Source organism: Amblyomma americanum, chromosome 10 (genome assembly GCF_052857255.1).
Source record: "Amblyomma americanum isolate KBUSLIRL-KWMA chromosome 10, ASM5285725v1, whole genome shotgun sequence".
NCBI lineage: Eukaryota > Metazoa > Arthropoda > Arachnida > Ixodida > Ixodidae > Amblyomma > Amblyomma americanum.
In genome coordinates, this window is record NC_135506.1 from 22,005,397 (window position 1) to 22,026,695 (window position 21,299).

Below are 21,299 nucleotides of genomic sequence, written 5' to 3' on the forward strand. Positions count from 1 at the left end.
AGAAGTAGAATGGTACGAGCGCCACTGTCTATGCAAGCGGCTCTGGTATTTTTTTTTTTTTTTGGTGGCGCTCGCCACTTTCCTATTTCAAAGAAGAGTGACCGAGCGCTCTAGTGGCTCTAGGTTTTTTTGACTCGATCCCTATCGTCCCAGTTACCGTCTATCTGCTGCAGTACATACAAGGGTAGTACATACATACATACATACATACATACATACATACATACATACATACATACATACATACATACATGCATGCATACATACATACATACATACATACATACATACATACATACATACATACATACATACATACATACATACATACATACATACGGCACATACGTGAGATGCCGTGAGAGGAAAGCGGAAAAGCATTTGCCATTTCGGCAGTAAAAAAGAGGCAGCGCGCTCGTAAAGCTTTCACGGAAAATTAAGCTTCTCTGAGCGTCGCTGAAAGGCTCAAGTAAGCTCTTTGGCTGATGTAGGCCAGTTGAGCAGCAGGCTACCCTGAGCGAGGCATGTGACGCGCGTTACCACGGGGTGGGATGGGCACAGCTCGTGTCGTAAACAGTCGGTGGTGTCGTCGCGGTGTGAAATGCACGTACTGTGTGACGCGCCGATTGCTGTTTATCCCCACCAGTGGACTGTGAGCACTCGTCGTTGACGCTCGCTTGTTGCCGTCATTGGAATCGCAGCGCGGGGAAGTGCCGGCGATCTTCTTGGTTCCGTCGGCGGCGGAGAGCAGACGACGATGTCGGCCCCTCCGCTCATGGGATGCCCGGACGTCTCGTCTTTCCCGCCGTCATACAGCGAGGCCACCCGGCAACACGCTTCTCTGGGCGGAGGTCTGAGCTTCGTCGACTTCTTGCCGTACTGCATCAGTTCGGGCGGCCTCTTCAGCACGCCGACGTTCGAGCCGTTCAGGTATAGACCGCGCAACGTCGCGAAGATCCACTGATCCCGTTCGCACACGTACGCAATACCGTAGCAACAGACCCAGCGTCATTCTACTCGGGTTCCGCTGTTGTTTCGCATTGTGTCGTGCGAAATGAAGCTCAGGACGAATGCATATTATATCCGAAACTGATCGCGCCGGGACTTCATATGCAACAGCTGTATGATTCCATGCCTGCACCTTATAGTTGTTTAGGTAGGCTGCTTAACTGTTTGATATTTCAGCCGGTGCACTGCATCAAAGTTGCTGAACTGACGCAGGCGCAAGTGCATACTTGTCTTCAAGCACGTGTGGTCAAGTAGAGGTCACACGCGGTGGATATTTCCTTGAGCTGTCGTGAGACCGACCTTAGATCAGTGTTGATCGTTTATCGGTTGTTAGGGGCCTTTGGTTCAATCCGTTATGCATAAATTCGGTCGCGACTCGTATATTAGATTTTATCGAAGAGCGAGACGCGCGAAAGAGGAGAGAGAATTGGAGATATCTGCCATCCGCTCCGATCGATTTACAAACTGGAAAACAACGCGGTTTTTCCTCACATCGGCAATTTAGCGCCTGATTCTAGAAACAAAACCAAATTAATTATTAGTTTAAATCTCAGGAACCAAAAAAAAAACCTTGCATGGTACCATATCCCTAGCTCACTCTGTCACAACACTTTAAATATATATGCCGCATTATTATTTGTTCCTTGTTTAATACCCGAATTTAAGTTATCATGTTCTCATTTAAGCTATTTAGGCCTGTAGTGTCCTAAAAAGAAATGAATAAAATGCAGGATAGTATGTCACATATGCTTTCAAAGCTGACCCACAAATTTTCAGCAACTGCTGCAGGCCGAATTACTTTATTGCTTCAATTTATGATGCCCAAACAGCTGCCGTGGCATATCCCATGAGCCAGTGTAACATGAGTACATATTATATGGGAACTCGTTGGATTCCTAAGGCTCGCTGCATTTAGAACCAGTGAGTGCTGTAGACCAACATTGCAAAGGTGAAAACACCAGCTGTAAGAGTCGCAGTTAAAGGCATTGTTATAAATGGCACTTAAGCAGCTAGACCTGATATGGGTAGTGTACATTTTACTACACGTCTGTATGGGAATTCATAAAAACATCCTAGTACGTATAAGCGAGACAACCTTACTACAACTCAATGTGAATAAGTTTTGCTGTAAGGTAAAGCAAATGGATGGCTGTGAGTAGAATGCGCAGTTTAAAAGCAAATAGCATTCAAGCAGTAGGTATAAAGAGCTGCTGAAAATGAACGAAGGTGGCAATTAACGACCTGAATGAGTAATTCAAGGTATGATATAATGTTCCTTCAGTGGCAATTAAAAACCTTCAATTTTTTATTAATTCCTTGCATATTCTTTACATGTTCACCAATGAAGGTGCTTCTTGAATATGGGAGGTATATCTTTTGTACTATAAATTGTAGACGGTGTAGGGGTAATATCGTTAGTGGTTCTGTGCATATTTTGCATGGTTTTGAAGTCCAGGAGTGAGTCATGTGCCATAAAACAATCCCTTTAATATGTGTTAATATTTTTGTATTCGTATTTGAAATGCGTGCATAACATTTTAATATTTTTGTATTCGTATTTGAAATGCGTGCATAACATTTTAATGTTAGTGCGTGTTCATTTGCTTTCAGGGATGAGCACATGATGTGAAATTTGTGCAACGCAGGGTGCTGGTGCAACGTGCTAATGACTGGTTGAAGGAGAACTGCACCTGGGAGGTGAAAACATGCGAGAGTGTCGAGTTCAAGACATCATCCGAGGTGGTCAACACGGAGCGCATGACCTACTACGAGTATGGAGAGCAGAGCACTCGCTATGTGCGGAGCCTCAGGTCCGTGTGCACGCTTGCTTATAGTGTCTGTTTGTACGCTGTGAAAGACGCATTTAGTAATAGTTGATCTCAGTAAACCTGCACTGATCAGTGCTGAGAGTTGCATGAGTCTTGGACAAATGCCACAGGCCTAGCTGAGCAGCTACATATAGGCCCCAGTCTACCTTCATGCATATATGCCAGTTCTGTCTTCTTCCCTTCTTTCCGGAAGTGCTAATCTTGGCAGTATATGAAGCGGTGCCTTGTAGGGCTTGTTCTAGAAATGCTTATCAAAAACACCCTTGCACTATGAGGCTTGGAATTCAGGCTTCTCAGGTTCTAAGCAAGTCAAAAAGTAAGGGAAATTCCACTTGAGGCGTGAAGCTTCCCTCCTGCAGTCTTGGATATTTGTTGTGTCCGTGATGTGCATTTATAAGCACGAGCATAGGCAGACACCTTCTTTTTACAATGGCAGCTCATTTCACAGCGTACTTAACCAGATTTCCCCGTGCCTTCCCTGTTAGAAGTTTCCATTTGCCTTTTTTTCTCGGTAGATGGTTCAGCTTCACGTTGTTATAGCATAAGGGGTTAAATATTAATGATCAGCGCTTTTTAGGCAAGTTGAGTAGCCGAGATTTTATTATTTATAAAGAGGGGAGAAAGGCAGAGCAAGGCTGCCTGCCGTGTTCTCAACTTTTGGGAAAGGTGTTAAGTATCAAGCTCCCTCCTTCCCCACCAATGTAAACATTGTGTTCTCTTGCTTTGGCTCTTATCGAATTTTCTTGGCTGTGGCACAGGCTGTGGCTGGTGCCACGACTGGACCAAAGCCGACCTGCCCAGCAGCTGGAGTACACCAACCTGATTCCGCAGCAGACTGGCCATGCGGGGCTGTTTGGATTGCCCACATTTGAGACGTTGCACGAGGTTCTGGAGCGCTACAACCAGCGGCTCATGCACCAGCCTGCACCAGGTAGGCACAAGCAGCCTGTATTCAAAGTAATATTCTCTAGATGCAACATGTGCACACTGGAGCATTCCCCTACTGGCCAATAAAAAAAAAAACTACGACAGTGCCTTTCATCGCCCTGCTTGCTCCTGCCTCATTTCCATCTGCATTTTAAGAACGAAGCCATGAGGACAGCGCAGGAGCTTTCAAAGAGCGCTCCAAAACACACGGATGCAAAGTCACTATTGCCATCTGTTGGCAGCTCAAAGAAGCTAGCTTTGCCAGTGGCTCACTGGTGGTCACACCTCACCCAAGAAAATTTCAGGGTGACCCACTGGTGGGCCATGATGCATAGTGATGAGGATTCAGAAAATCACTGCCGTAGTGAATGTGTTGAATTTGAAGTAACAGAAGCCACAAGACGGGGAAAAGGGAGAACATGTTACTAAGCTTAAAAAAAAAAAAAAAGTTGCTGGATGAACCTTCACCATGGAGGGAGCATTGCCTTCATCCTCTGATGTGGCTTTACACTGCTTTAATCACTGCCTGTAGCAGGGTGTGCCATTCCAGCTCTGATGACTCCCACATATGCAGGTCGTATCCTCGCTGTGGAGACGCAGGAGATGAAGATCCCCAGCTACTCGAGCTTTGATCCCGACCGGTCTTACTGGTCCGAATACGGAGGCCGCAACCGACACTTCATTTTTGTTGTTCGTGTCTTCTATGAGCTTGGCTCCACGGGGTGTGAGGAAATTGGTGAGCACATTTATGGATTTGACATGACCAGTGAAATTCGTCCTGAAAAACTTCTGGGTGCACCTTCACTGCACATTGCCGTTCTAAAAACTTCTGGGTGCACCTTCACTGCACATTGCCTTTGTAAGCAATGTTCTTCTGGATAATTCTGTTTGTGTCAAAAGAACACAGGTGGCTTCTTATCTGATGGAAGGTGTAATTTTTATTTGTTTCAGTTATATTTGCAATTAAACATTGCGCATTTCTGTAAAATCGTACAACACGATAGCGTTAAGGGTCCTGTTCTGCAGAAAATGCAGTGTCGTTGGTATTGTGTACAACTAGTTCAGTCATACAAGTACCTAGGCATAACAATTTCTAGCGATCTTTCTTGGAGCTTGCATGTTACTAACATAATATCGTCTGCAAACAAGACGCTAGGTTTCCTCAAGCGCCATCTTCACCATGCTCCCCAACATGTAAAGTTATTAGCTTATAAATCATTCGTCAGGTCCAAACTAGAATTTGCATCGCCCATTTGGAATCCTCATCAAGCTTACCTCATCAATGCCCTCGAATCTGTTCAAAATCACGCTGCTCGCTTCATTCATTCATCGTACTCTTATGACATCAGCGTTTCCTCCTTAAAAACAGCATCTGGATTATCACCCTTATCGCTCCGCCGTCGCATTGCCAGCCTGTCTTTATTTCACAAATTCTTCCACAGCCCTATGCGCATTGCACCTTATATTCTTCCCCCAGCACGCATATCTCATCGCACCAGCCACCACGCACCGTCACTTTTTCTAATTCCTTCTTTCCCCGTGCAGCCGCAGACTGGAACGGCCTTCCAAACAACGTTGCCATTATCACTTGCCCAAGTCTTTTCGCTGAAAATGCAAAAACTTTCCTGTTATTGTGAATCTGTGCTTTTAATTGTTGCCACCCCTTATGTAGCACCCCTCTTTCGGGGCCTTTAAAGTAATTAAATAGAATGAAATGAAATGAAAACATCCCTGGACATAGGTGTGCCACCTAGGTTGCGTGACCTTGTGGCGATGTCACAACCCGTCTACCAGGTTGTGAGCACCGTATCAGGCGGCAGCTAATTAGTGATTGGCCATGAGAGGTTGCTCAGGAAGAGCAACCTGGGTCGCACAAGCCCCACCTGTGGCAGCACCTGCCATCCCAGGGCAGTGGGGCATTGCTTAACTGCTGCACCAGGAGTGGTATGAGGACTCCTATGGATCTATTAACGTGAAGTCGAGACTTACCAATTCTGCATATATGGGCATTAACCCATTAATGCTATCGCGCCATACTCCTAAGGCAGAGCTTACGTATCCCCTCCAATATTTTTTTTGTTATGAATGTAAAGCAGACAATTTCACCTGCACCCAATTTAGTCCCTTCTTAAACATGTTACAGTAGACCATTACCTATCTCCGTCTTTTGTTTGCGTGACTTGGTGTATAAGAGCATATTCTATTTTAGAGTGACAGCTGTTAGTGGCTCGCTTCACCAGACTTTGTGTCCTGCTGAGGCAGGAAAACTTGATAATGGACTAAATGTTAGCTCCGAGAATTCTTTGAACATTTTGAGTTGGTTATCACATTGTATTTTTCAAAGCTCCCTCTCTTAGTTGCTGCAAATCATTTTCCAGAATAATGAATAAAGCAATATTAAAACAGGAAAAAGGTGAGAAGCAGTGCCTAACCCGAGCTGTGCAGAAAAAGGAAGCGCTTTGCGTGACTCGCGATGACGTTGCAAACATAACCTGCAAAATTATGATGCCTTTGTTGAATAGCTCAACTGAGGCTGCAGTGAACATCGAATTCTCGAAGTTGTTTTCAATGCAATTAGATACCATGATTCACATTTTCTTATTCGGCAAGCGCAGAATGAGTACCATTGGGTGAGTAATGTTTATAACAACGAATGCAGGGCTGCCCATACAAATTGCCCCAATAGAAGCTCTGAAATGGGAAATCCCAACATTTTGTTGTGCAGGTATGAAAAATCCACAGCTGCTAAATTTGTCTGGAATGACTGGACACAAAGGACTATTTACAGGGAAAAATTTAACAAAATGCATGAACATCACGCCCTTGGAGTTGCTGGTGAATTACTTTTTTAAACGATAGGAACCAGTTGTTATGCTTCTCGTCCTAAAGGAATAGCTGACCACAAAAACATTGCAACACACCTGTAGATGTGCACTACAGTTAATGCATATAGAGAGCAGGTTGCTGGAGCAAAATAGCTTAAGCAAAAAAAAAAAAGACTATGGTGCGATCAGACATCTGATTCAACAATGTTGCAAAAGCAGTTGGATTTTTCCTCGGCAATCACTTTGATGCATTTACTCTACTGAATGCTCTTATTCTAAGCGCGTGTGCGACCAAAATTTTGTGGACGGTGAGGGTAGGCAGAGTTGGGTCGAGGGTGGCGGTGTGCGGGTGACAGCCCTCGTCTAGAGGTATGGGCTAGGGGATTCGGGAAGGCAGCTTGCTTTCTCACTGCGTCTTTGAATTTGATTTCACCATCACTGTGTGAGCTTCTAGTGGGGTGCCTCGTGGAGGGTGGAGACAGGTTGGGGGGGGGGGGGGGGACTTTTGGATGGTAGAGTTGGGTGGATGGGTGGTGAATGAACCATTTGGAGGGTGAAAGTCGGCAGTGATGTGGGGTGGGGCAGTAGATCGAGGGTGGTGGCCGGAAAGCTGGCAGCCTCTCAGCTATGGGGTGCAGTGGGTAGGTGGCTGGTGAGGGGTGTCTCAGGAGGACGGGGGCTCTTTGCGTGGTCTGGAGGCTTCCCTTGAACTGACGTCAGATTTCTGTTGGAAAGACGCTACTATCGCTGTTTTCACAGTATAAAAGGGTACAGACTGCATCGGCCGCATAAGGTGGCAGCTGTCAGTGATGCCGATCTTTTACAGTTATCTAAGTGTCTCTTTGGTTTTCTTTTTTTTCTCTCTGTCTTCAAACTGTACTTGCGCCTCTTGCTTTCATGTCAACTTGTACTGTTCATCCATCTTCGCATCACAATCGGGTTACAAGTGGAGCGGCAAGGATGAACCTAAAAAACAAAGCAATTGATGAAGTGAGCTAGCATCTTTTTTTTCCCCTGTGCACAGGTGTGGCAGACTTTGTGCCACTGCGACAGTCGACAGGTGGCCTCTTCTCATTCCCGAGGTATGAGCCCTTCTGCAACGTCATCGCCCGTGCAGCGCAGTGGTGTGCCCATCAGAGCTCGCTGCGCTTCTGCAATGCCCAATCCCTCGAGATAAAGCTCAAGTCAGGTGAGGAGACTGTCCGTGACATGAGTAGCATTGACTTTTGCGAGGTGGTTGTGAATACTTTTGCGAGGTTGCTGCCTGTGAATCTATGCCTCTTTTGCAGCAGACCTTTGGTATACCTTTCAGGGAAGATTTTTAGCAACCCTGTTAGGCTTTGCTGGAGAGTGAAGTCTCTTTTTTTTTTAGTGCACTAGTACTTACAGTGGCCATTCCCAAAATTTACCCATTGTCCCACATTTAGCCCATTGTGGCAGGTTGGTTGCCACCTGCCACAGTGGGCAGGTGGCAACCTGCCCTGGTATGTATATGTGCTGCACACGCGCACACACATGGCAGGTTTTTGTGGCATCACAAGGTCATGTGACCTAGGAGGCAGGTAGCTCACCTTTTATAAAGAAGATGGTTTATGGGAGTTTAACATCCCAAAGCGACTCAGGCTACAAGGGACGCAGTGGTGGAGGGCTCCAGAAATTTCGACCACCTGGGGTTCCTTAACATGCACTGACATCGCACAGCACACGGGCCTCTAAAATTTTGCCTCCATCGAAATTCGACCACCGCGGCCGGGATCGAACCCGCGTCTTTCGGGCCAGCAGCCGAGCGCCATAAGCACTCAGCCACCGCGGCGGGCCGTAATAAAGAAGAGGCACCATGGCAAACACATTAGCGTAGTAATGTTTAATGATGAAAATATTGTGAAGCACACCCTGCTAGCATACATATTCGCTTTTGGCCCAGCTATGCAAATCAGCTGCCATTTTTAACAGTGTGTCCTTATTCCAAGAGTGTTAAAGGATAAGTCAAGGTTCGGGTCACAGGGACTCCCATTCATTTGGGCTCTGCAAGTTCAGCTGCGGCATTTCTGTTGGGCTGCGCCAGTTTCTCGAATGATCAGAATGAACGCTATTTCTTGGACAGCGGCACTCGGAGACAGCACTAGTGCATTTTTACAACACCACAGATTAGGTACAATTTGTGTGTAAGGAGGTGAGACATGAGTGGAGCCTGCTCACTAGTACAGGAATTCAGAACAGGCTGGTTCGTCTCTCAGAGCATGCACCTTAAAGCATTTCTGTCCCAAATGTAGCAGTCATGACCTTTCCATTGGGCGCGTAATTGCAGGCACCATGGTTGACACACAACGCATGTCATTCACGGAGCATGCCGAGCGGACCACCTTCTTTGTGCGGGTGCTGCGGGTGGCCTACAGCAAAGAGCCTGCACTCTTGGAAGGTGGCCTGCCTCCTTCGCCACCCCTCTCACTGCACTGCAAGACCTTCATGCCACTGCAGCTCACACGCGGCATCTTCGTGCCCGAGTTTGAAAGCCTGTCGGCCACCAAGAAGCGTGTCGAGGCCTGGATTAGGGCCACTGGTCAGTATTTCCTCTGCCTTTACATAGAAGCTGTGAGTTGCCCAGTTGTGGCGTGAGCAGCATTTATTGTCTTCTTTGATGTGGCCATCTTGGGGTCATTTGACCACTGACATGACTGGTGATGTCACCATCAGCGAGGTGCCATCCAGGTCCTTTCTGCACAAGAGTTGAAGAGTGGTCAAACGCATTTACGAGAAATCATAATTGTAGAGGTTTTTTTTTTTCATTGTTGTAGCACATCCTGTGTTTCAGCTTTATGAGGGGACTTTGTCGGGAGTTGTCATTGTCATCATCTTCAGACCGGTCACCAGCACGAGGGCCTTTCTTGTGAATTTTTAGTTAGCTCAGACCTGCACCAGTTGCCACCACCTTATTCCCGCAAATTTCTTAACCTCATCTGCCCACCTGACCGTCTTCTAATTCCTGCTACATTTAGTATGTTTTCTTAACCCAAGGGACCTTCACTTATCTCCACTCAGTTATCTGACTTCCTACGTGAATATGCCTATTCTCTAACGTAAAATAATATAATGCAACAGCATTTAGGCTGTCGTCTCACAAAAAAAATTTTGGCCTTCTCTGTCACGAAATTTCCCGATTGGTCGAGAGAGGTCACATGACCTTGTGACATCATCTCAACCTGTCCACCATGGCAGGTGGACGTTCAGTGTAGCTGCCATTTATCTACCGTGGCGCTGTGCATAAGCCTTACGGGAGCTCTGGAATAGGAACCTGGGTCTCGCGAGCCCCATTGGCGCAGTGGCTGTGTTTGAAACAGCCACCTGCCGAGGGAGTGGCACTTCGCTTAAAGGACTATAGACACGATTTTTTTGCTTGCGTGTTTTCTTCTTTCAAACAATGCGTTAGACATTCGTATACATGGAGCACTTTGTGGTATTCGTGTACGACCACTAAATAATTTATAATTGAATTTCTTGTTGACGCTGTTTCGGATTCATCAACCGCATGACGACTGTGATGTCAAGTTGATGTTTTGGTCACGTGATCCACTAGAAAAACTGTAATATAATCGCTGACAGGTCATTTTTGTCATTCCTGGTCTTGGAAGAGGCTGGATTAAATGCCATAGTGAATTAAAACTACATATCAGCGATTAAATGAAAATGAAAATTGGTTTTGGGGACAGGGAAAGGCGAAGTAAGTATCTGTTTCACATATGGGCGGCCACCTGAAGTCCTAAGGGAAGGCATAAAGGAAGGAGTGAAAGAAGAAAAGAAGAAAAAGGTGCCTCGGAATAATTTCGACCACCTGGGGATCCTAACTGGCATCAGCACACAGGTGCCTTTGCGTTTCGCCTCCATCCGAAACATGGCCGCCTCGGCATTACAGTTTTTCTTGTGGATCACGTGACCAAAGCATCAACCTGACATCACAGTCGTCAGTCGGTCGATGAAACTGAAACAGCATGAGAGAAAAAATTAAATTACAAATTATTTAACGGTCGTAGGCAAATACTGCCTGGTAACCCATGTATTCTAATGTCTAACGCATCGTTTGATAGAAAAAAAACGCGTAATAAAATTAGGTGTCTACAGTCCTTTAACTGCTGAACTACTGCACCAGCAGTGGTGTTAAGACTCCCCGCGATCTGTGAATGTGGTTGAGAGGGTCTTGATGTCATCATAGACAGTGCACTGACAACTTTAGAATCTGAGGGCCCCGAAATTTGAAGCTTGGCCCACCCCAAAAGCTCCCAAGAACCCCCAAAAATTTTGGAAGTAGGCCTATCCCAGAAAATGAATTAAGGTGGGTTAGTGGGGATTAGTGGATGGATTAATGTGGATTAGCGGACAGGATTAATATAATCCCCTATTATAATCCAATGGAAGATACTTGAACATTCTAGAGGGTGATGACTCTTGCGTACCCTATAAGGGGAATGGAATGATGCGCAGGTGCTCGGGTGCTGAGCTGCGAAACAGTGGCCATGCGGCTCTTCACTGGTGGCGAGGCTCACGCCGGCATCGAGAGCAGCTTCACCTACAACAACGGCAACCGCAGCGAGTATTGGATATTTGTGCTGCGCGTCTACTTGGACGGAACTTACCAAGAACCGCCACAAGAAATGATGCCCCCACCGCCAGAGGTTCGAGAAGTTGGCTGTTGTGCTATTCTCTGAGCTGCGCCCGTCTCTCTGTCTCTGTTTGCTGCCTGCTTGGACCCTTCCTGTTCCTTGGGACATTCCGCTAGTGTAGGCTGTTCACTGTGTCGTCGTCGTTGGGTGCTTGGACGGTGCCCGACGCTGGTTAGTGTCTAACTCGTGGTGTGGGCTAGTGTCCAACAACACTTAGCTTGTGCCCAGCATAGAACAACTCCTCGAGCTGCTATGTGCTCACTGAAGACATTCCCTTCCCATACACTACACATGTACCTCAAGCAAGGGGCATTGGAAGGCTGTTAACCTGTAAGCCTTCTTTATCTCATCCGGCAAGCATGGACATTCACCTAATGCCTGAAGTGAGATGTCTTTAGGTAGCTGTGCCTATCTAGTGTTGATTCTGTGTCATCAGGCACATCATCACAGTTATCAGCGGGGCAGCTGCATGCTTGTGAAGGCTGCTTATCTTTTTGGACGCCTCCTGGGACCTGTGTGAAACCCAGAGATAAGGGTGTTAGTGGTACGGCATCACCTGGTCAATGCAGGCATTCTTTCTGCTAGCATATGCTAGCTGCTAGCGTATGAGGCTTCTTATCTCATCGGGTATCCCCAGACGGGATATTCCCAGACGGTATCGTCAGATGGTGGTGCCCCCAGCAAGACCAACTGATTGGGGCCTTCATATCTGCCCTGGGTGCATCTCTTATGTTGCTTGATGTGTGGACATACCCATGTTTACCTTTTTAGTGCAGCTACTTATCTTATCAGGCACCTTTTGAGGAGCCATATGGTGTACAAAGGACTCTAGTGCTTGAGACGAACATTCTTGCAGTGGGGACTATCTGTCGAGCACATTCGTGCTCATGTGTAGCTCTCAATGTGCCTTGCACGAGGTGTTCTTGCACTGCACTGCTGCTGTCGCGCTGCTACAAGCGCGTTTTGTTTTTATAGACTCATTGTGCATTGCACCAGTCTCATGCGAGTGTTCCACTTTCGTGGACATGGATTTGTGCATCTCAGGCCCTGCATCTTGAGACTCCGTGATGGAACTAGTCTTTTCAGTTCATGCTGGTCAGTTTGCATACACTGAAAACCACCTTAGAAAACAAAGTGTTTCAAGATGAACGGGCTCGCTGATACAGCTTGTTTTCTACAGCACTGCTGTGGCTGGCGCTACTTGTGTCACTGAACTGAGAAATCTGGCCATCCAGCATTTTCATAGACAATAGAGACAGCTGTCCTCCGAACTTAATATTAAATGGCCGTGCGTGTGCTCGTGTCGTGGTTAGTGGTTTCAAAATGCACAGATCGCGCGAAGTAGAGGCATTGACATATTCTAAGACATAAGTTCTGACATCTGATTGAAGTCCGTGAGAGCTTTAGTGATGAACTGTAGATTTCGTGACAGACCTTTTTATGTAGTTTGTCAACATAAATGATGCTAAGGATCCAAACATCTCATAATTTGATTACCTGGCACCAAGGTATTGTCTTCTAGGCTTTAGCGCTATTGTACCAGCCGGTCCCGCTTATAACTTTATGACACCACAAGGTAGGCACCAGAGGAAGTGTAGATAAGAATTTTGCTTAAAGCAAATGTCTGTGTCATGAGGATCTGTGCTTGTCAGCAATTAATATCCAAAGCAAATTTTCTATGCTGCCTTCTTATGTCGTCAGGCATTTCTGTACACATGCTACTTGGCTATCGTACGAGTGAGCTGGGTTGTTTCCCAAGTTAAATCGATCCTGTTAGGTTTTATCTTTTTAGACTTCTGCTCTATTATACACTGCCAGTAAGAACAGAGTGTGTGACAGACAGACTGCTCTTATTTGTTTTGCCTGCTTTTCCAGACTTGAGCGAGTTGATCTCCATGTGCGCACCAAACATCACATATTTTACTGTAGTGGTGCCAGGTGCCTCGCAGAATACAGTCTTAGTTTTTTTTTTTTTTTTGCTCGTGTTTTGTTCTGGTGGGAGAATACACAGGGTGTCCCAGCTAACTTTAGCAGGGGATTAAAAATACTACTCCGAGGCACTCTAAGACGACGTGACCAAATGCATGCTGCTGGCTATTGTATGGAGGAACTCACTCTATTTTTTGTATTTTGCTTAATTGTGTAATTAGTCGATATTAATAACCAACTTCGTTTGAGAGCGCTGCAATCGCTGCAAGCGGACATGTCACGTGGTATTTTTTTGTATTTCGCGGGCATCTGCAGGGAGCCAAAAAAGCCGATACGTAATGGATGGAAAGTTAGACACTGTTCAGTGAGACGTTTCGCGGGCGGTCCTACAACTTTCTCATTAGACTTTTTAGCCTATTTTCATTGCTTGCAAAGTTGGTTAATTAGTCTCGACTAATTATGCAGTTAAGCCGAATACAAAAATAGTGTGAGTTGCTCCATACAATAGCCACCAACATGCATTTGGTCACGTCATCTTAGAGTGCCGCGGCATATTTTTAAAGCCTGGCTAAAGTTAGCTGGTACACCCTGTATATAATATTGAGAGCTCAAAGTTATGCCATATGGCAAGTGCTTGAATTAAAAAAAAAAGAATGTTTAGATTCTATACAAACTTGTATAATTATCAGTGAGCATGTATTCGAGTTGAATCTCTTTTTTTTAGCATTGAAAGGCATCCTATTTTATTACTTCTGTTGTGAGAACAAACTTTTTTCGGATCTACCAAAATCAGTACTTCTGTCGGTATGAATCTTATCAATACTTTTGCTTTCTCTTACTTGACCCTTGTCACAATTTTATGTGCTTTTATTTAAATGTGTTCCTCTCAAAGTTTGCTACATTGAATTTGTGATAGCATTGTTGCCTATTTGTTGTGTATTCCTACCTTCCTTGAGCATGTAATGCCATTCATATTGTACTGTTCCTTTATTAAGATATATTTCGTCACTGCTCCCACAAAGTGCGTGGAAAATTAATTTTACTTAATAATGCATTCTTAGTTAATTGGTCCCACAGCAGTGGGATGAATACACCTGTTCTGGTGAAGATTTTTACTGGCTTAGGTGGCGTGACTAGAAAAAGATGTGGCTGTGGTGACTCTGGTCATAGCCTAGTTGCCCTGCCTTGTTAGATTTAGAAAAACATGTATTTGTGTACAATTTGATGTGTGTTTATCATTGTGTGTGGTGAAAGTTGCAAACAGTGTAGATTTTGTGATGAAGGCATGCTGGTGAGTCGTAACCAGAGGAGGCCGTGGTTTCTCCTGTGGTTGTATTTACTGTACCTGCGAATAAGTTCTAGCAACGTGACAATTGCTTTCTGTCAAGTCCGGTTCCAGCTGCACTGAAAATGGTGTCCCCTGAAGATGTCCCCTCGGAACTTGGCTTCATTTCTGGGTGTACGTTCTCAGACTGGTACACCACTCTGCTGGAGCTTTTGCTCGTATTGTGTGAATTGAAGTTCATTTTATCGAAGCCGTGTCACAGTGACTTCATTATTGTTTTATTTTGTTGTATCTTCAAGATACTTCTGCACTGTGGACTGCTAAAATACAAGTGCAGATTCCTGTTTTTTTTATAGGTTTACCGATAGTATCCCAGAATCTCTCTTTTTTTCTCAGTGATCCAAGGGAGCTCTTGAGTGCAGCATAGTGAACTGACTGTGCAAATGTGTACAATAAAGTGTTTTGTTTGGTGCTGCTAAGAGCTCATTGCAGGTTTTACGTCATTTTGTGGCATTCGCAGACATCCTAAATGTTGATAGGGACAGATAGTAGATGAGTCCAAAGAGGTGGACTCCCCGTTCCACTGCTGTACCACGGGTATGTTGATAGGGACAGGGAAAAAGAAACCACATGGCCAGTGACACCTACAGCATTGTCTCATGGTAGCCACTGGAGTTACAAGAGAGGCTTGTGACACATCGCTGGTAGCACATCACCATACAGCGGTGATACACCAAAACATGTTCATCTTTTCAGACACTAAAGCGCAGTTATCTGTCTTGTCACAGCACCAGCCTCCAAAATTCATGAATAACTGGATATAAAGATGTTTCTGCTGTACACTGTTTTGAAATCCAAGCTAGGCAAAACGCTTGTGCAGCATTACTGCCACTGTTTTCTTCATAGACTGATAGACTGTGCATCACTGCTCACTCAAAAATGTCACAGTGAAGAAAGTACCTTCCGTCCGACAACTTCCTCTCTAAACGGATGGATGCACATAGCTTCTGCAGTAATGCAAGTTCTTTCGTTTCTTTCTTTGATGGCAGTAACGCATCATGGACTGATACGATTCAGCAGGTGTTACAGCGAGCAAAGATATTGTTTGCTGCTTTGCGAGCGGTGTTCAAGCTTATTATCCCATGGCAAATACAGAAGCACTGCGTCAGAATTACCATTGCAGCACTAGTTGCGGCAAACAGCCACAGCCATTGTTGCATCATGTACATGGTTATGACCGTGCAGAGGTGGAGCAAAATATCCTGTGCATGCTGGACAACGGTTTTGCATCCATTGTGCTTGCAGAGACGGCCACGCAAGGTGACTGGAGGCCTGCTGCGATTTCTGCGAGCTACTTAACAGTTGGGGACAGAAGAGAATTGTATCACACCTGGCGTGATGCTGTTGAATGTACCTCAAATGTTGTATTCTGGGTTGCCTGACCCATGCACCACAGTAGCCGATGTAGCAAGGCCTACAAAAGCACACCTGCTGACTCCTGCAGCAGCATTTATTTATTTATCACTTTATCCAAGCCTTGTTTGGAATTATGGGGAGGAGTTACAACATAAGCAGTACAACACAGTTATAGGTAAAAAGAGAATAAACAGCAGCATAATTTGATACCAACAAACAACAGTGTACATATTACAGCAGTGAGGCAAATGGTTTATTAGACATTGTGAACACAATTTCTCGGTGCAACTTATTCCATTCATTTGTTTTTCTCGGGCAAAAAGTCATTTTTGATAAATCTGTTCCACATTTTATTTTCTTTGCTGTGAAAGTGTGATCCCTTTCTGCTGAAATGTAGCCCCGTTGAAACATATATTTGTCACAATCAATACCGGTTTTGGACATTAGAAATATTGTGGAAGAATTTAAGCCTAACTGCGTACCTGTGTTTCGGAAGTGTGACCCATCTTACCGAGTACTGTCTGATGACACACTGAAATTCCTGTTGTAATTCAAGGCAAAACGGACATGTTGCATGCTTATGTGCCCAACAAGCCACACCATGAGGGGGGCTCCCAACTCTGCACTGGCACTGCTATAGGATTAACATTTCTTTCCCAGCCAAATCGAAGCGGATATCCAGTTGAAGAAGTCCATTGGTTCCAGTTTGAATTTTTCCAATTGGAGCCAGTTAGGGCTTCGGGCACCAATTGGACACTTCCAACTGGTTCCAACTGGACGATTCCAGTTGGTTTCTTTAGTGTCCGAAAAGCATTCAATTCCATTTGGATTCTCTCCTAGAGCTGCACAGAGACATTCAGCCTTGACAACATTTTTGGAGGGGAAATGAAATAAGAATTCCACGCTTTTAGGGAAGCTGAACAAACCGGCCTGCACCATGCGCAATGAACATAAGCTCGGTGTATATCTACAGAACACACTTTTGCTTCTCCTTACATACTGCATTAATAGAACCCTCTTGCTGCAGCCAATGGCGCTTGTCTGTTGAGTGAGGTTATTTTATTTAATCAAGCCTGCGGTGATGGCGGAAATGATGGAAACAATTCAGCAGATAAAGCTGTTAATACCTTTTTTACGAAAACCTTACAAAATTAATAGAGAGCAATATATATGCGGATCCCAATTAAGGCAATCATTGGCTTCAAATTAGACTTTCTGACTATAAAATTTCCAGCTGTGAATTCGGAACCAATTGGACTTTCCAATTGATTCACTTTTTTGCGTGCAGTGCTCAAGGCATTCCATTTGGACATTCCCCTTGGAGTTTCTAATTGCTTGACAATTCACAACTGTGAATTTTATAACTGGAAAGTCTCACTGGCACCCAATTTTTTTACTAGAGCACCGGCCACTTCAAATCTTGAGAACCAATTTGATTTATCTAACTGGTTTTGGAAATCCCGATTGATTTCCTTCCTGAACTGAATATGCGTTCCCTGTGCAGAAGACCATTTACCAATTGATATTCGAATGACGTACGACTCTTCTTTCTTTTCACTTTTTCCCTGACTCTTTCGAAGCAGGCCTTCATGCTCGTGTCTTCTTTTTGCCTAAGTGTAATTTCGCCTGGTGTTACGCTCAGGCACGTCGAAACAGGAGTGGAGAGCGGACGCTACGTTGCTTGGGCTGTCGCTTGAGCTCTTGTCTTCACTGCCGACGAGAAACTGACTGCGCCCGTCTGAGCTGTCGCGGGCCTTTCCTCCTTTGGATGTTCTTCAACGTCGAGCATCCTCCACTCAGGATCGGGGTCTTCGAAACTTCTTGCACCAAATTCGAATTTCCAAAACCAGTTAGAAAATAAGGTTCCAGTTGGTGTCAGCTCTCCCATTTGGAATCTTCAAAACCAATTGGATAATCCAATTACATCAACCAATTAGGCTGCTATGTACAATTGAGTCCATTCGGATGCAGTTGGAACCAAGTGGAATTTGCAATTGCTTCCAATGTTTTCTTTTTTTTTGCTGGAATGACTAGGCTTGGAGGGGATCGATTTTTAGGGGCTTTTAGGAGCAGGTTTAATGCAACTGAAGTGAACTTTCTTTGAAGCTTCAAACTGCGCAAAAAGTGGCTGTGTGTAGTGACACTAGATAATGGCTTCCAGACTACAAGCTTGGTGCATAATACAGCTGGGCCATGGAACACATGGAAGCATTACAGCCTTGATGTCGATGGGTACAGATTTGCTACTTATCAGTGACATCAGGCTACACAGTGCAAAAACATTCGCACTCTCTGCCAGCTGCAAGATGTGCTGCTTCAAAAATTCTGTCTCGACACAAGCAGCATAACTAAAAAAAATTCTACCAACAGCCATATCAGATACAACCCTTCTGCCAGTAAGCACTGTGATAACAGATGAGTGAAGATCCAGTAAATGTTGATCCATATGTGGTAGTTTTTCTCTACTGGTATTTATCTAAACTAAGGTTATGAATTATGGTGAGGGTAGCTGTAGATTGTCTGCATGCAAAAAAGAAATATGAATTCAGTTAAAATGTGAGCAGTTGTGTGGCCATGTACAGGTGCACACAAAAGTAAATGGGGCACGCTATTGCTTTCCTACATTTTTCACGTGCTGCCTAGTTGAATTGGCAGCTGTGGTGCATATATGCTGGTAGGGGATGCCAGTGCTCTTTGTCATGAACAAGCAATGTTTCTTCATTTCCGATAAGGAAGGTGTGATTACACTTATATAGTAGTGTGCTCTGTTTACTCATATCTTTTACTCTCCACTGCTTAACTGTAAATTAACACGCTATTAGCCCATGCAAATGCACATCGGTGTAGCATTTGTTTAAAAAACAGCGTCTCCGCACAGTAATATGATTACTGCAGTAAAATAGGCTTTTCTGGACACAATATTGGAATGAAGGATTCGCTCATTTTTTCTATGCGTTGTTTTTAATGCTGCGTTCTTCATTCAGATATTATGCCTGGCCAACTGGCCCCTCAGTCTTCCTTGTTACCTTGATGACTGTAGCCATTCCTTCAGCAGCGGTATACAAGCTTGTCCCTCTTCTGGCTGATCATCAAATGATTTACGATGTCCGCTTAGAAGTGGCCTGTGCGTGCGAGCCTATATAATCTGTCTCAAAAAAACGTTTTGGGGCATTCTGGCCTGCCTCTTTGGGGTCAGACATGAAATGCTGGTTCGGGGAATGGATATTCACCTGAACTAGCATGGCTGCTTTTCGCTTACAGGCTTGGTATGCCTCTAGGGCTTGGACTGCAGCGTCGGAGTTGTCTGATTTATTTAGTCGGTGATGTCTCCGACTGGCCTCTTTCTGCTCTTAGAATGCATCTGCCCCTTCCTTAGTCCACCAGGCTTTCACTCTAACGGTGCTGCCCTGGGGATTATATAGGCCCAAGAGAAAAAATTTGCCTGGCCCACGTGAAAAATATTCTCAAAGCTTACATTTCTTGTGATATAGACGTGAAGAAACGACTAAAGCTGATTACAATGGTGTAGTTGCTTGGCCCAGTGCTGACCAGACTACAGGTCAAATCTGCATACCATCACATGCTGCAATGTGAATATGACTTAGAACAAGCATTTTCAAAACACAGATCAGCCTAAATGCTGCAAACCAGCTAGAAGTTGTGCAGCACCAACATACTGAGCATACATCCACTTAACAAAGGATTTCCGCGAGCTTATATGCTCGAAATTTCAGACCTTCTTTTTGGAGTCAGTGGTTCTTACACGTTAAGCAATATTAATTCATTCAATTATGAATCTGTGATGACACAAACAAAATACGAAAATGAGCGGACCATGTTGCAGATGCCCTCTGTTAGAAAAAAAACCTAAGAGTCCACTCTGCCATCTTTGTCGAAAACATATGCAAATGTAATGAGATGTTCAAGTAAATGTCTAATGTCAGCCAAATGGGATACCTACCGGATAATGCGTCAGAACATCTCTACAGAAAGACTATATATACATATTAGTGTCTATAATATCACCTGAACGTGACATCCACCAGATAACATGTAAGGACATCTAAAACAAGGATTGCCGTGGAACCTCTCGCAAGTATGCAAAGGTGCTAGGATTTCTGGCTATGATTCGGACATCCCTGGGACCTGATGTTGCCACTGGGAAGAGAGACTGCAGCCTCAACTGCCTGTGGATAGCTGCCAACTGATATCGAAAAGCCCGGAGTGAGTGCTTAATTAGACTACTTTCGTTCCTTACGTGATGCTCTGGTACAGAACGTGGAGTGCACCATGCTAGACGCGTAGTGCTGGAACTGATGCCTTGCGCGTGTTGCATGCGAGCTGATACGTATACGATGGGTGCAGCTTTAATGTTAGTCGCCTCATCAGGGCAACCATGGGACGTGACGAGATGTCAGGAGCTCGCTGCCTCCATGAGCACCGACGTTTGGCAGGCCAGGCAACAGAAGTATTCTGGAATCAGCTCAAGACTGAAGCCATGAAGCTACTGAAGGAAAGCAACTTGGAGAAACTTTCGAATAGTGTCAAGAAATGCAAGAAACCGCCTGCGAGTGTTTTTTACAGCAAAAACACATAAGGTGGGTTGCCCTCTGAGAGCCATCATCACGGAGACTGGCTCAGAAGGTAGTGAGCCAATTCCTTCAGCAACAGTTGACGGCCCTCAATGTGCAGGACCCTTTCAGCGTGGCCAGCTCGGCAGCGGTTGTTGACGCTCTTAAGAGCGGTATTCCTGGTGCCAACATGACTTTTTCAGTTGACATTGAGGACCTTTTCTACAGCATTCCCCACGATGAACTCTTTGTTGCTGTGCGTGAACTTTATTGATCTTTGCAGTACGGTGAACTTTCAAGACGCATGTGGCATGTCGGTCGATACCTTTTTGGAGTTATCCTTTTACCTGTCATCAACCGTTGTTGAATTCAAAGGCTCCTTGTTCCTTCAGAAATGTGGAATATGTATTGGCTCTAGCGTCGCTCCAGTGCTTTCTCAGATATTTTTAGCAAAATTTGACAGAACACTTCAGGAACATCTTCAGGACAAGCTTGTGTGCAAAGTTTTTCGGTACGTGGACGTTTTTTTAGTACTCTTGGAGCTTTTACCTAATGACACTCTGCCTGCAGCAGTAGACGATGTTTTGAGTGCTTTTAAAGCTTCTTCACGCGCTTTTAATTTCACCCATGAACTCCCTAACAATCATTCCATCAGGTTCCTAGAACTGCAAATAACCTGCTTTGACGATGGCCATTTATGCTGGATGTTTTTACCTAGAAGCAAGAACGCTCTGTTACCGTTCGGTTCTGCGCACTCAAAGATTGTAAAGAGAGGCATTGTGATGAATTGTTTCCGCAATGCACTGGAAAAGAGCTGTCACCACGCTATCAAAAAGAGCCTTAAGTGATAATCA

The 21,299-nt window shown here is 44.9% G+C and overlaps 1 protein-coding gene across 1 annotated transcript; it reads left to right on the plus strand.

Moving 5' to 3' along the window:
* The first annotated feature begins 325 nt into the window (after positions 1 to 325).
* On the plus strand, positions 326 to 16,226 carry LOC144107566 (uncharacterized). The gene is made up of 8 exons (XM_077640639.1): positions 326 to 930; positions 2,655 to 2,819; positions 3,596 to 3,768; positions 4,339 to 4,500; positions 7,614 to 7,778; positions 8,898 to 9,149; positions 11,066 to 11,256; positions 15,764 to 16,226. The coding sequence occupies exons 1-8, from the start codon at positions 758 to 760 to the stop codon at positions 15,815 to 15,817; spliced, it is 1,335 nt and encodes a 444-aa protein (XP_077496765.1). The 5' UTR covers positions 326 to 757; the 3' UTR covers positions 15,818 to 16,226.
* Positions 16,227 to 21,299: the final 5,073 nt, after the last annotated feature.